Here is a 12,758-nt window from a genome sequence, read left to right as displayed (position 1 = left end):
TAGGAACACAGGCGCCTTTGCTTTGCGTTATGGCCCGCCACCACCTCCCAGAGCCCTAACACATTGATTCTGGGAGGAGAGAGAAAGTCACCCGCATCACATGAATCAAGCACTGTGACAGGGGTCCGTTAGGTCTGGGATCACACGGAGGATCACAAGTCTCTCTTTTTATTTCTCTCTCTCTCCCATCTGTATTAGCTGGGGATGAGAGGCACGGGATGGCCCTCTAAAGGCATATATTTCCGTTGATGAAGAGATAAATCAGATCATTTCTGGAGTAAGGAAGGGAGCACAGAGAGAGCCTTCTTGGTCATTCCCCTTTGAGATGTAAATAGCACGGTGGCACTGAAAGAGGGCCAGGTGTCTGATGCAAAGAGGGAAAGCGTGACGGTGCATGCATTCCTCAGGGACCTAGAACATTAACTGTTGCTGTGCCTTATGCGGGTCAACATCAGCAGATTCTATAATGGTCCATAATGGCCTTGCTGGAGTAACGCAATCAGAACAAGTACCCCATGTCCAGTAAAATTATAATCATGTCTACACATGTGTGCATTGATATTTAAACAATAAGAAAGTTAAAGTTTCCCAGTTATGAGGAACCTCTGCATTCTGCAAAAAACTACACTAAACCCTGAAGACCAGAGGTCAACAGCTGCAGGTCACACCTTGCTGGACGATTAAAAATGAGTTAGCACGCTTTTTGGGGTCATCAAGACAACAATTTGACAACTCTTTAGAGCCTGGGGGAAAAAAACCTTCAAATGTCCCACACCTTAAAGGTGAAGAAAAGAGGTCAAACTGTGAATTAAGAAAAGAATGGCACCCTGTTATTAGACTTAAGAGGGGGCCTGAGTCAGTCAAGCTGCTGAGAAAGCCTGACAGGAGAAGGGTCGAATATGCTGGACACACATTCCTACAGTGGCTTTACAATCTTTCTTTCTTCATACTTAGACAAATAGACAACAAACCACAGACTCCCAATTGATAAGATTTTGTACCACACTGTTGTATCTGAGATGTCAGGGTTGACATAATGCAGAATAACATCGTTATAGGAAAGGAAATTTATCACTGGAGGGGATAAATCATCATATAACACTAACACTATGCCAGATTAAATGTAGTTTATCTTTATTGTTGTAAAAGCCTCCTTAAACCCCATTCCAGTTCAACCAGGAAACTTCTGCTTAAGCACACTTTCATCCAGTATAACTCCAAAATTTGTCTTTTGGTTTTTAAATATATATTTTTTGTATTCCTTTTTTGCAAAATCTTGATATCAATCTCCTATATTTACTTTTTATGTAGCATAGTTTACATTACATACTGGAAACCTGAGGAAACAGCTAGCCTGACTCTATTAAAAGCAACAGAATAAACTTACCAGCATGTCTTTCACTACTAAATGCCTCGAAACCCCTCATGGCAGTGTTTTGGGGGAAATAACAAGAAAAAACACAAAACATACCATTAACTACACTAGCATTTTTAAGCTAAGCTAACAGGCTGCTTCGCAGTTACACATTTAGCATAACCACACTGACCTTCAGAAAGAAAACAAATACACTGTGAAAAAAATAAAAACATACAGACAGCCAAAAATAAAATAATAATAGTAATTTATGTAAAATATTTGGTACGTGTGAACTATTACTTACCCAGTGTCATTCGGAATTGTGCTGCCTTTAGGGGAAAGTGAGGAAGTCAGATGTGATGCCCAAAAAGTTGTAAATTAGTTGTAAATGACTTGTTGGTCTATAGTCTGTTAAACATATGTATAACATAGCTTTCATGAATGACATCAAGTCATGCCGAGCCAGAATTAAAGATATTTTAAGTGGCCAAAAGGGACCGGATTGATCACAATCATACTGTAGGTACAAGTCATGTCTTGACCGGTTGACTACAGTCCATTTACCAATATAAACACACAGAAACATCATAAATCACTTTTTGGCAACCTGGCCTAAAAACCTGCCAAATCAAACATACTAAGCTGCCCGTTTCCACAACTGAAGAATTTATTTTGGTTATCCATAAAGCACGGATCTCAAAATTTCAGCTTACACAGAAATAACTGAGACGTGTAACAGTAAGTTGAAATTTTTATGTAAACTGAAATGCACTTAGCTTTGCTAGGCAGATTTAAAAAAAACAAAAGACAACTTACTAATAAACGATAATTTGGCCAGCTTCTTAAAACACACCCAAGAACTTTTTGGTTCATTGTTTTTGAATCATTCTGTGAAATAAAATCAGTGGCCTATAGGCATGTACATCAACTGTTCTTTAAAAAAATAAAAAAAATAAATAAATAAAATCGTATGTAACAAGGTTTTTTCCCCACTTTTCCCATTGATTTGAAGGCTTTTTCTCTCCCGACGTAAAACAAACAGCAGTCAATACCTGGTTGCAGAACAAATTTATTCATAAGTAGAGCTGTCACATCACTCTCAAACGTGGCATTTTTGAAAAAAAATGTAACGCAAAACAGTATTTAATGTAACAATTGACCTTGTGCTAGTGCAGCATTAAGAAAAAAAAAAGAAAAAAGTGGAATTAATGGAGACATCTTGGATCGCACAGGGCATTCGGCTTGTCACTCACATACAGGCAAACTTCTCATTTCCAAGAGATGACTCTGGTCCGCCATCTGCTGGTGAACATGGGACATTACATACAAACAGGTCTAAAGATCCCGGCGTTTAATAACAATCTAGATTGACAGCAATCATATATGCAACACAGCCACTTATCTGCAAGCCTAAAACTCATGCCACGGGAGTTCTGGAGAGGATCTCCTTTTTAAAACCTAGTAGCAACAGTAACACTCTTAGAGTGAGAAAAAGCATTTTAGTGGCAAAGGTTCCCCTGAAATTTTTTTCCCCCCTAGTGTTACAAATGCTGATCAAAAAAAAAAGAAAAGAAAAGAAAAAAAGTATATATACCGTCTCTGACTGCAAATGACATACATAGCTACCTCTGTAGTATCTGTAACTGCATGACAAAAAATATAGCAGTATACACTGAAAATACAGTTCATTACATATTTTTTTTATATCGTATGTACACAAAGAGCATTAAATTATAATACGAGTGAAATGTGAGGATTTGCGGCACAAGCAACTAAACTATTGCATAAGGGGAGAGTGATCGCTTGATAAATGTCATCTTTTTATATCCCCGCTGCGTTTTATAACTGAGCTGAGCACGCGCTTTATTAGCAAAGACTCTTTTAATATTAGTTATGCACAAACACATTTTACACACGTGCACTTGTGTTTCTCAAGACTCCCTTTACCATTGTATTGATAGTTGAGAAAGACTAGGAATGCCACCAAAATAAAACTGTGGTGTTTTGGAGGGAAAAAAAGAAAAGACAAAGAGCCTCACAATCCATGCATGCTACCGCATTTCCCCCCAAAAATACAAACAGCTACAGAAATCCCAGTAAATCCTTAAATCCCGTGATCCCTCGTGACTGCACAGAAAATGAGCCTGGTCACATGCAGGGGTCGTAGATGGTCTCAGAGTAACAGTCTTAATTTGCTTTGGAAGCTCTAGCAAAAAACAAACACCCAAAATACAAAAATGAACCCAACACCTTAATGGTTTCACATGTCCAAATAGACCTTAAGCAGAGCCAAAAGGAAGGTCAGCACCATTAGGTGATTTGCTTCGTGTGCACAAACACAATCAGGCAGATTTGCATTGGGTAAGAGGTGGTCTTCAAAATGATTAGCTTTTAAGAAGGCAGGAATGTGTCATACAGTGAGGAAAGTCCAGTGTTCTCCACTCTGCTGCCTGGGAATGACTGGTGAGCCGAAGTGGCTGGAAGTGCCTCACACAGTGAGAAGAGGAGCTTATACACAGCTAAACAGCAGTTCAACTGATTCAGGAAAAACAAAGAGATGTTTTTGTTTGTTTTGCATAGCAGGACACACACACACACACACACACACACCTACCTATTACTCCATGTTTTAAATTGTATTTAAATAACTCGCGCTTGTTGGAAAAGACTTCCTTACATTCGCCACTTCAGTCGCTAAATTTAATACAATTTTTCACTGTGAGAAAATGTAATCTCAACTTCAGAGAAGTACGCTTGTACCTACTCCCAATTTTACTGAATCCCATCCTCGCTGTGGTTGCCTCTCCTAAGAGCATGTATACCTGCAAGGCTGCCCTCTAGTGGAAACCCCCCTCCCCCAAAATGAAATACAAAGACTTGAGAGGCTGAAATGTGTGGCGCGTGCATCAGGAGTTTACATCCTCTGCTGCACATTATTACAAGTGAAAACGCATAAACTGCAAGAAATCCGGCACCTTACTAAGATTACCGAACACTTGAAATACACTGCCCTCAGTAAAGCAGTAACTTGTCTCCCTTCCAAAAAAACAATACTAAGACTTATGGTCTAAATAAGAGAATCAAGCATTAAGAGGAAGCATCCGTCAGCTCTGTAGTGACAAATAGCAAAAGCATTTAAGTAGTTTTATACATGGTAAAGGTGCTTTAGTGTATGCTGTTAATATCAAAGGCAAACTTGTGTGGAAATGAGCAAATGCATACAAATATTAGAAAAAAAAAAAAAATAGGTTATGCTGGCCACTCAGAGACTTCGGCAAGGCTGGCTGGTTGTTGACGGAAGAGTGCTGGTGCTTCGTCCACACCCACACACACACTTTCAGAGCTACAAGTATGTGTCCTGCTCTGTGCTGCTGAGGCTTTGTGTAGATCGCTGAAGAGTAGATTCTTTGGCAGAGGGGAGGTCTGTAGGAGGTGTTTTCTGCTCTCCAGCTGAGTCCGTTTCAGTCTGCGCCGTGGCCTCTGGCGTCACACTGTTGCCTGGAGGCGGGGCAGGCGGTTCTGTGGATGACGATTGAGGGTCACTGAGAAGAGGGTAAGGATTGGGAATCTCCTCTGTGGGCTGGGATTTTTTCATGCTCTTCTTTTTCTTACTCTTCTTCTCCTCCTTGCCCTTCTGCAGCTGTGGGATAGTCTGAGGCACTTCAAGTACAATGGTGGGGTTCTGCTGCAGGTCCTGACGCCTGGGTGGCTCAGCCAGCATGATGATCCGAGCGCCGTGCATTCTTGGAGGCGGTTTGAAATTGAGCTCCCCGCGGTTCTTCTTCCAGCGCTTGAGCTGGGTGTGATGCTCTCGTTCCACGTCTCGCGCCGTCACCGGCACCTCGAGAATCTGCAAAAGGAAAAATCAAGTCACCCGGTCACTGCTGTGCTCACATGTTCCTTCCATGACTGGCAATTGTACTGAGACTGTGAACTTTGTCTGCAAATGCCAAATGACCGCCACACACAGTCAAGCCGGCGCTACATATAACAGGGGGTATTGTTTGGGAAGACAGACCCTCACACAAAGCTCGATACAAGGAACCAGACACCATGCAGCCAGCACTCTGGTCAATTTGTCTGTGTGTCACTTTAATTCACTCTCTCAGACTCACTGGTGTTCTCTTGACTACTTGTAGGAACATTTATTGTTCCCTCTAACTCCTCCCTCACAATATGACACAATGCTGTTTACATCACTGCCGAATAATCAGACACGACTTCTCAATAACAAAGTCAAATCACATGTTTAGAAAACATTGATATCAGCAAAGTAAAATAAACTCTGTTTTTAAATTATATTTTCCTTGATTCTTGGGTAGCCTCACATGACTAGGTAACTCGTGTGATGAGAAGCATGATATCTGGGATGTAGTTCCTCCTTGAAAGAGCAAACTAAAGGACAACTAGAGACCATCTTTAGGCATCTATACGACTCGCTGCTAGTGCAATACCTTCAGTTTTTGGAGACAGTTACCACATTCAACTCTAGGCCTGGATTACACTTCTAGAAGCTGCAAATCAAAGATCAGAATCACTGGCAGGACACCGAGGACATTTCAGCCTGAAGGCAAAGCAATCTGGGAAAAACCCCTTACCTCTTGAACAAGGAAACCCTCCTGCATGTATCGAGGCTCTATCGCCCTGAGAAGCTCCATGGTCTCATACTGGCCTTGGCAGGCCTTAAGCTTCTCACGAGTTCCCAACATGCACTTGAGTAGCACCAAGCCCACTCGGAAAATTATCTTCACTCCTAAAAGGAGGAAGAAGGAGCCGATGAGTCAATTTCAGAGTAAAGACGCTCTATGAGGCACCGCTGCAGATACATACCATCGCAGAGGAACATGTCCCAGACGCGCAGCACCGATGCCCAGGGTAGGGTTCTGGAGAAGGCACACATAAACCATTCAGTCATGTAGAGGATGGGGTCGATCTTATGTTTCTCCAGATGCCGGAAGGCTAGAGGGGAGACGCGTCGCAGCAGGGCGAAGAGTATCTCTCCATCTAACTGTATAGCTTCCTGAAAGAGGGAGCGGTGGGGGACACTAAACAAAAAACGTATTGTACTCTGCATTGCTGGTGCTGAAATGAGATATGCACATACACGCTCATCTATTAAATTAAACCAGTCCTTATTTCTACACATTGTTTTCCCATTATGCACGACTACCCAGATTTTGCACTTATGAGGAAACATTTAATTAGCAAACCTTCTTTCATAACATGGAATTCATAACTGCAACAGAAACCAAGAGGAGGCAATTATTACGCAAGAAAGTTTACTCAAACAGCTTACTGAGAAAATAAGTCTGTAAACAGCCCACTGCCTTCATCAGAAAACCATAACCACAGTGCCACTGCGTCACACACACACTGTGGGAAACAAAATACACATTCTAGTTTTGCTGAGCAAAAGGCCTACAAGTAGGTGTGCACAGCTCTGGTAGCAGTGGAGTCAACTGAGGCTATATTCTCTTTGCATTTCCAACACTGAGCCATATCATCATGAACGCTTTCAAGTGTTTCAGTCTCACCAGGCCGGGACTGTAGTAACCAGGAAGATACTTCTCACAGATCTGGACCAGCCCCCAGAAAGCATCCTGTAGAATCACACACACATACACACAATGTAAGGGTAGTTCTTTGTTATACTTAGAGAGGCATTCCAGGGGTCACAGAGAAGCTGGAAAACATTAGAAATGTTCTCTTAAATACAAGATTTTCTAGCCATTCTACCCTTATGAAGCACTCGGGCCCCCTTAGGACACTGGCCAATTTGGTGTGTATAGTGTTATTGTGTCACACAGTGTGGTGTCGAACCAAAATCCTTTCCCAAGCAACTATCCACAATAAAAAGCCATCTTTGCAACACCCCGGACACTTATTTAGCTGGTAATTTACTTAATTGAAATGCTCACCAGGACAGAAAACTGCATGTATATATAACCACCACACACATCTGATAAATCCACTTCAAAGTCTGCTCTCTCTCTTATGTCTGAAGTTCATACTTTAGGTTGTGAGGAGAATTTTCCTTCAACATATTATTTGCTTAGTGCTTTTAATGACCACAAGACTTTCCTCAAACTGAGAGTGTGTCTAAAAATCACACACCATGTCTAACTAAGCTAAACTGAATAAGTGGAATTCATGATTCCATTAGCTGATACTCTGACATACATGCAGAGACTTAATCTGTGGAATGATAGGATTTTTCCAGCGATGCTATCTGCCTCGTTTTTTAGTTCAAAATTTCCAAACCCTTTTACAGTCATCTTGGCTGCTATCATAATCTCAAATTCGATGTATTATTTATACTATGGAGCAGCTCTGGAAATCATCTACAGATTACATCATTTGTACACTCAGTCCCTCTGCAGTTCAGCTCAAAAATACTTTCCCGAGGTCACAAACTAAAACTGAGCCTTACAAAATAAAAGAAACAGCACTATTTCTATTTTCAGTGTGGATTTTAGTTTTAAAGACCATAACAAGTCTTCAAGTGTTCAGATCATCCACACCAAGGGACACAATTTATATGGTGAGTGATGGTGTGTGTTTGTATTGAAGGCAGTTCGTACCTCAGCAGGCATGTGCATAAGCAGCACTGCAGCAATAGGAGCCTGGGCCTGGCAGTATCCCTCCTCTGGTCTGTAGAGAGTATAAGCCTTAAGAACACGGGACAGGTCCTTCTGCCTGCACACACACACACACACACACACACACACACACGCAACATTTTAGCATATTCAAATAAGATGCAGTAAACAACTCCCGTGTTGTACGTCACATTGTGGTAGACTGCTCACCCGTGTCCTCCCCGTGACACAAACATCTCGTGAAAAGGAAACTGTCGATGGAGGTCTTTCTCAATTACATCAAGCCATTTGGGGTCTCCCGGCTGGCTATCCAGCTCCTGACAAAAAGAGCATGGGGGACATGAGAGTGAGATCTCTTTGTGATACGGTATAAGTGATTATATTGTCTTTAAGTAGGAGGACTACAAACCCCTGATTCTTTTTTATAGGATTTAGTGATCTCAGCAATAAATTAAGTTATTCATTCACTATAAAGGTCAGTGAATTGTCTAACCACTGCATGAGCAGAGGCTAGTTTTAAACTTTATATTTGAAAAGATTCAAGATCTGCATCATTATTCATTTGATGCTAGCATGCATTTTGAACACTTAACCTGAATAGAAAACAAACCAAACAAAAAAGATCAATAATAAAAACTGCCATTGCTCCAGCTCTTTGGTAAAAATATCTGGGTTCTCACTCAAATGAGTAATGCTTGTGGATGACCACACTTTCAGTACCAATTTCAAATGAAATTTAAAAATGAAATGAGCTCAAAGTAGAGTTTAAGCAGAGATGTGAGGAGGAAGTGAAAGAGGAAGCTGTCGGACCTGAAACTTTCCTTGGTTCTGCTCTCTCTTCACCTTCCCACCAGACAGGTAGAGCCATGCACGGCCTCTGAGGGCAGGAGGAATTCCTTTCTGGCAACGCAGCCTCACCTGAGTCACAGAACAAAAGGGTTTCCCAAATAAAGCAATATACCAAAGGACCATGGGAGAATGTAGCTTGAGAAAAGCTAAGAGAGGCAATCTGGTGCGCAGATACAGCAAATGGTTTTCATCAGAGCGCTTCCACTGGTATTTGTTCCCTTTTTTGAATAAGTGTAGTTTTGTACTTAGAAACTAACAACTTACACTTAGGATGTATTGACTTGTAGCACTGCATGCACTCTAAAAACTCTTACAACCCAGTGATTTGACTTCCTTCTTTTCAGCAATGAAAATGGCCAGTTACTACTTATCTAGATCACCAATTTATTTGGCAGATGCAAGATCAGAATTTGATCAAAGACGAGCCAAAATTTGGGGATATTCTAACATCTGAGTCTCTTATTAGAGCTTCACTTATACATGTAACATTAAAAACATGCCACGTGATTTATATCTTCAGGATGCAGAAAACAAAACATTATCTCCAAGGGGGCGACTACTTAAGGTGCATAGAAACATAAACAGAAGTCATACACAAACACTCTACCACCTGTGACTCAGGGAGTAGAGCGGGTCGACTCCTCCAGTGTGCGTGCTGGAGGAGTATCTTGGGCAAGATACCGAACCCCAAAATGATCTAAAGACATCCAGCAGCGTGCGAGTGTGTGGAAGGGATAAGCATAGAAAAAAAAGCTTGTTGCTGCAACTGTAGGAAGAACATTATGACCTTCAAAAGGGCCAAAATATACTAAAATGAATGCTGCAAAACATGACATTGATAAAATTTGATCTCAACTCGTGCCATCTCTCCAAGTTGAGGCTTTGCAATCTTTCAGCAGGAATCACAAACAGGTGTTGTCGCAACAGATTAGCTGACCCGACCTTCACATTTGAGTCCTCTTGAGACTTTTGACTTGACTTGCATTGCATTACCCTTTCTGAGCACATTTGTTTGCTCTAAAGCAAAGCTGGCACACTTCCTCAAGAACATTACAGTTCCTACTGTACAATTATTATCAATCATGGGGGCACAATAAAGGATTAGAAACCCTGACCTTTATTAGTACATGTACAGCGAGAAAAGGAACACTTCTCGCCGCTAAATTAGCCGTTTCTGTCATGTACAGAGCCACTTTTTGTATTCCTTTTGAAAGAGAATCATTTTATATGAAGCCAGTACAATCCCACCCTGAATCTGAAACCGGTAATTTGTCATACAGTATATGCAGTGATACAGTGACGGGGTTGTGTCCTGGCTTGCTGCTGATTCATGGGTGTGAGGTTAAGTTGCAGCTTTACGTCGATTCGCTGAGAGCATTTCACACAGAACCAGCTAGACAAGCGAAGCTGCAAAACAAAGTGTATACAAAGTCTGGTCCTTGTGCAATCATTTGAGCGTTACCGTTTGCTTTGTTTGATCATGTGTAAGAGTACCTGTGATTGGGGGGACAAAAACAAAAACTTCCTAGAAACGACACAATACAATTCAGCAAACCACCTTCAGAAACTCTTTAAAAGAAACTGATCTGGTGAGCTTCACATGGCTAACACCATGGAAGGCATACAACCAAGCCACATGTTTTATGTAACTGATTTAACACCTGGTGCTGACCTTATTGAATCGCTTGATCATCCACTTGTCCCAGTGGTTCAGCATGTCCAGCCACTTCACCTCTCTTTGCCTGAGCACCGCTGGAGGTATATCCTGAGCTCTGGTTACACAACAGGAGGGAGAAAAAAAATTACAAAGCTCAAATCATTTTTTGCGCTTTTTTGCTTGAAATGACAGCAAACGACACATCTTCTCTTCTTTTAGCACAGAAATAATTAGACAGGTGACAAAAGTTTGCTTGTTTTTGCAATAAGGCAAGTCTGAAATAAGCCTCCAAATTGGCCCAAGCTTTAAAAAGAAAACAATCTCACAAAGACAGTTTATCGTTCTGCATCTACCATCAGATCTGTGTGTGTGGCCATCACTCATTTGCAGTCAGCGAACTATAAAAGATACAAACTCAAGACCTATTTAATGTCAAAGCTCTCTGATCTGAAGGAGCTGCAGTCAGGATAATTTAACAGTAAAATATTTACAGGCGAGGAGGGAAGGGGGAGTCAAGGACTTTACATTATATTTTCAAACAAAAAAAGAAAACGTAAGCAAGTATAACCTACATTAGGAATTGTGGTCTGATGCTTTACTATGGTATGTAATTATCTCATCGGCACAAGCCTGTAATTGTAGGGCTGAAACGTCTTCAAAGAGCTCTTCTTATTTAAGACAGGCCTCTTCTGGTAACAAAGTGCAGCCTATGTGTTGTAGATCAGTGCAAGACTATACTGCAGCTTCAGCTCCCAGAGCCTTTAAACAATAAAGAGATACGTTTGTTGCCAAACAGTACAAGCTAAACACTGACTATCTACAGAGCTGAGCCAAAAGAGGCCCTCAGCTAAAGAGGCACCAAGAGCTGCGGCTCCAAGCCTGCCAAAACTCCACAAGACAGGAAACTCCCAGCCAGCCGGTGCTTGCCATAACTTTCACCCACTCCTTCCACTGTTTCACTGCTGTCATGCAGGCTTTAGACCCAGCACAAAAAGAAAAACGAAATAGATTTCTTACAAAAGAAAGAAAAGAAACTGATCTAATCTGTATTGCCAAAAGGCCAGAGATAAATTAAATCCAAGCATGACACAGACAGCCAGAAGTGCTCGGTCAGCACCCCCCCCACCACCACCGCAAAAAACTGTGTGACAGGCTAAACGAAAAACAATTTAACATTACATGGTAGAAATAAGAAGATTAATACGACTCGTTTAATCCTCATCTACGCGTTTACTGCTTGTGGTGACTGTGGCAAACAGAGGGTAATAAAAAAAAAAAAGAAAGAAAGGAAAAAATAGAAACAACACGGTGCCACGCAGCTGGTTGGGAGCTCTGTTTGTCTGAGGCACATAACAACACCTGCACAACTTGTCATCACAACTAATGGACAACAGTAGGCTGCAAATTTACTACCTATTATTATTATCATTAAGCATGGCAAACCAACACAGATGGCCTCAGAGTTAAAGTAAACTTACGTGTCCTCTGAGTACTTCTGCGCCCCACCAATAAATCCATATTTATCCGCCTGCCTTTCGCTGGCGAAGCCGTTGATCTCAGAGTCGGATCCCAAGGAGCTTTCGTCGTCAATGTGACTGCTGCTAAGAGTCCTGATGCTCCCCGTGTCCACAGATCGACGGCCGTTTTCCATTTTGTCCATGGTAGCATAAGAAGAAGAAAAAAAACTAGCCTTCTAGCCGGGGCAGCTAACGTCAGCGAGGTTGTGGACAACCCAGAGTCAAATCTGCTCCTGTGCATATGCAGTCGAGTCAAACTGCACCGACGCCATGATTTCTGGGCGCGAGTTAAACTTTCCAACCGCTGTTTTGTCCGTAAATCTTTTCTAAGGGTGTGCTCCAACCGCTGGGTCACATTAAACTGGTTATGCTTGAGTTAACTTGAATGGGTTTTCCCCCAGTTTTAACATTAGCCAGCTAACTCTGCGTTGCTAACGTACTAAAAGTTAGCCTTAACTGCTTGTGACAACAATCCCAAACTATTTCTACATTGACCCCACCTTCAACGAACCGCCGCTACATTATTGTCTAGTTTTACATAGTTAGCCGATTACTTACTAAACCACCTGGTTAACGAACTAGTACATTTTGTCCTCGGCTAGCTGTGGCTTGGTTTTGCCGTCCTGTCATCCCACCCGAGAACACTATACGGATTTCTACATCTCCTAGTATCCCAAGCCTACCGCCCTCGCCTGGGCTTTAACATCCTAATGTTACGTCTGCCCCTAGCGGCTGCAGAAGAAAGAGGAAGCGAATCCCATGTCTGCTCTTTTCTGTGA

The 12,758-nt window shown here is 41.8% G+C and overlaps 1 protein-coding gene across 1 annotated transcript; it reads right to left on the bottom strand.

The window, feature by feature from the left end:
* Window positions 1–2,414: 2,414 nt before the first annotated feature.
* On the bottom strand, window positions 2,415–12,684 carry LOC308403988 (TBC1 domain family member 10A-like). The gene is made up of 9 exons (XM_080893805.1): window positions 11,941–12,684; window positions 10,478–10,577; window positions 8,767–8,874; window positions 8,167–8,273; window positions 7,939–8,053; window positions 6,892–6,957; window positions 6,188–6,377; window positions 5,956–6,110; window positions 2,415–5,207 (listed from the first exon to the last, which is right to left on the bottom strand). The coding sequence occupies exons 1-9, from the start codon at window positions 12,120–12,122 to the stop codon at window positions 4,701–4,703; spliced, it is 1,530 nt and encodes a 509-aa protein (XP_080749931.1). The 5' UTR covers window positions 12,123–12,684; the 3' UTR covers window positions 2,415–4,700.
* Between the last annotated feature and the right edge of the window lie 74 nt (window positions 12,685–12,758).

This window comes from Rhamphochromis sp. 'chilingali' (genome assembly GCF_963969265.1).
Source record: "Rhamphochromis sp. 'chilingali' genome assembly, chromosome: 10".
NCBI lineage: Eukaryota > Metazoa > Chordata > Actinopteri > Cichliformes > Cichlidae > Rhamphochromis > Rhamphochromis sp. 'chilingali'.
Note: the sequence above shows the minus strand (reverse complement) of the source record. Positions and strands in the feature narration are given on the sequence as shown.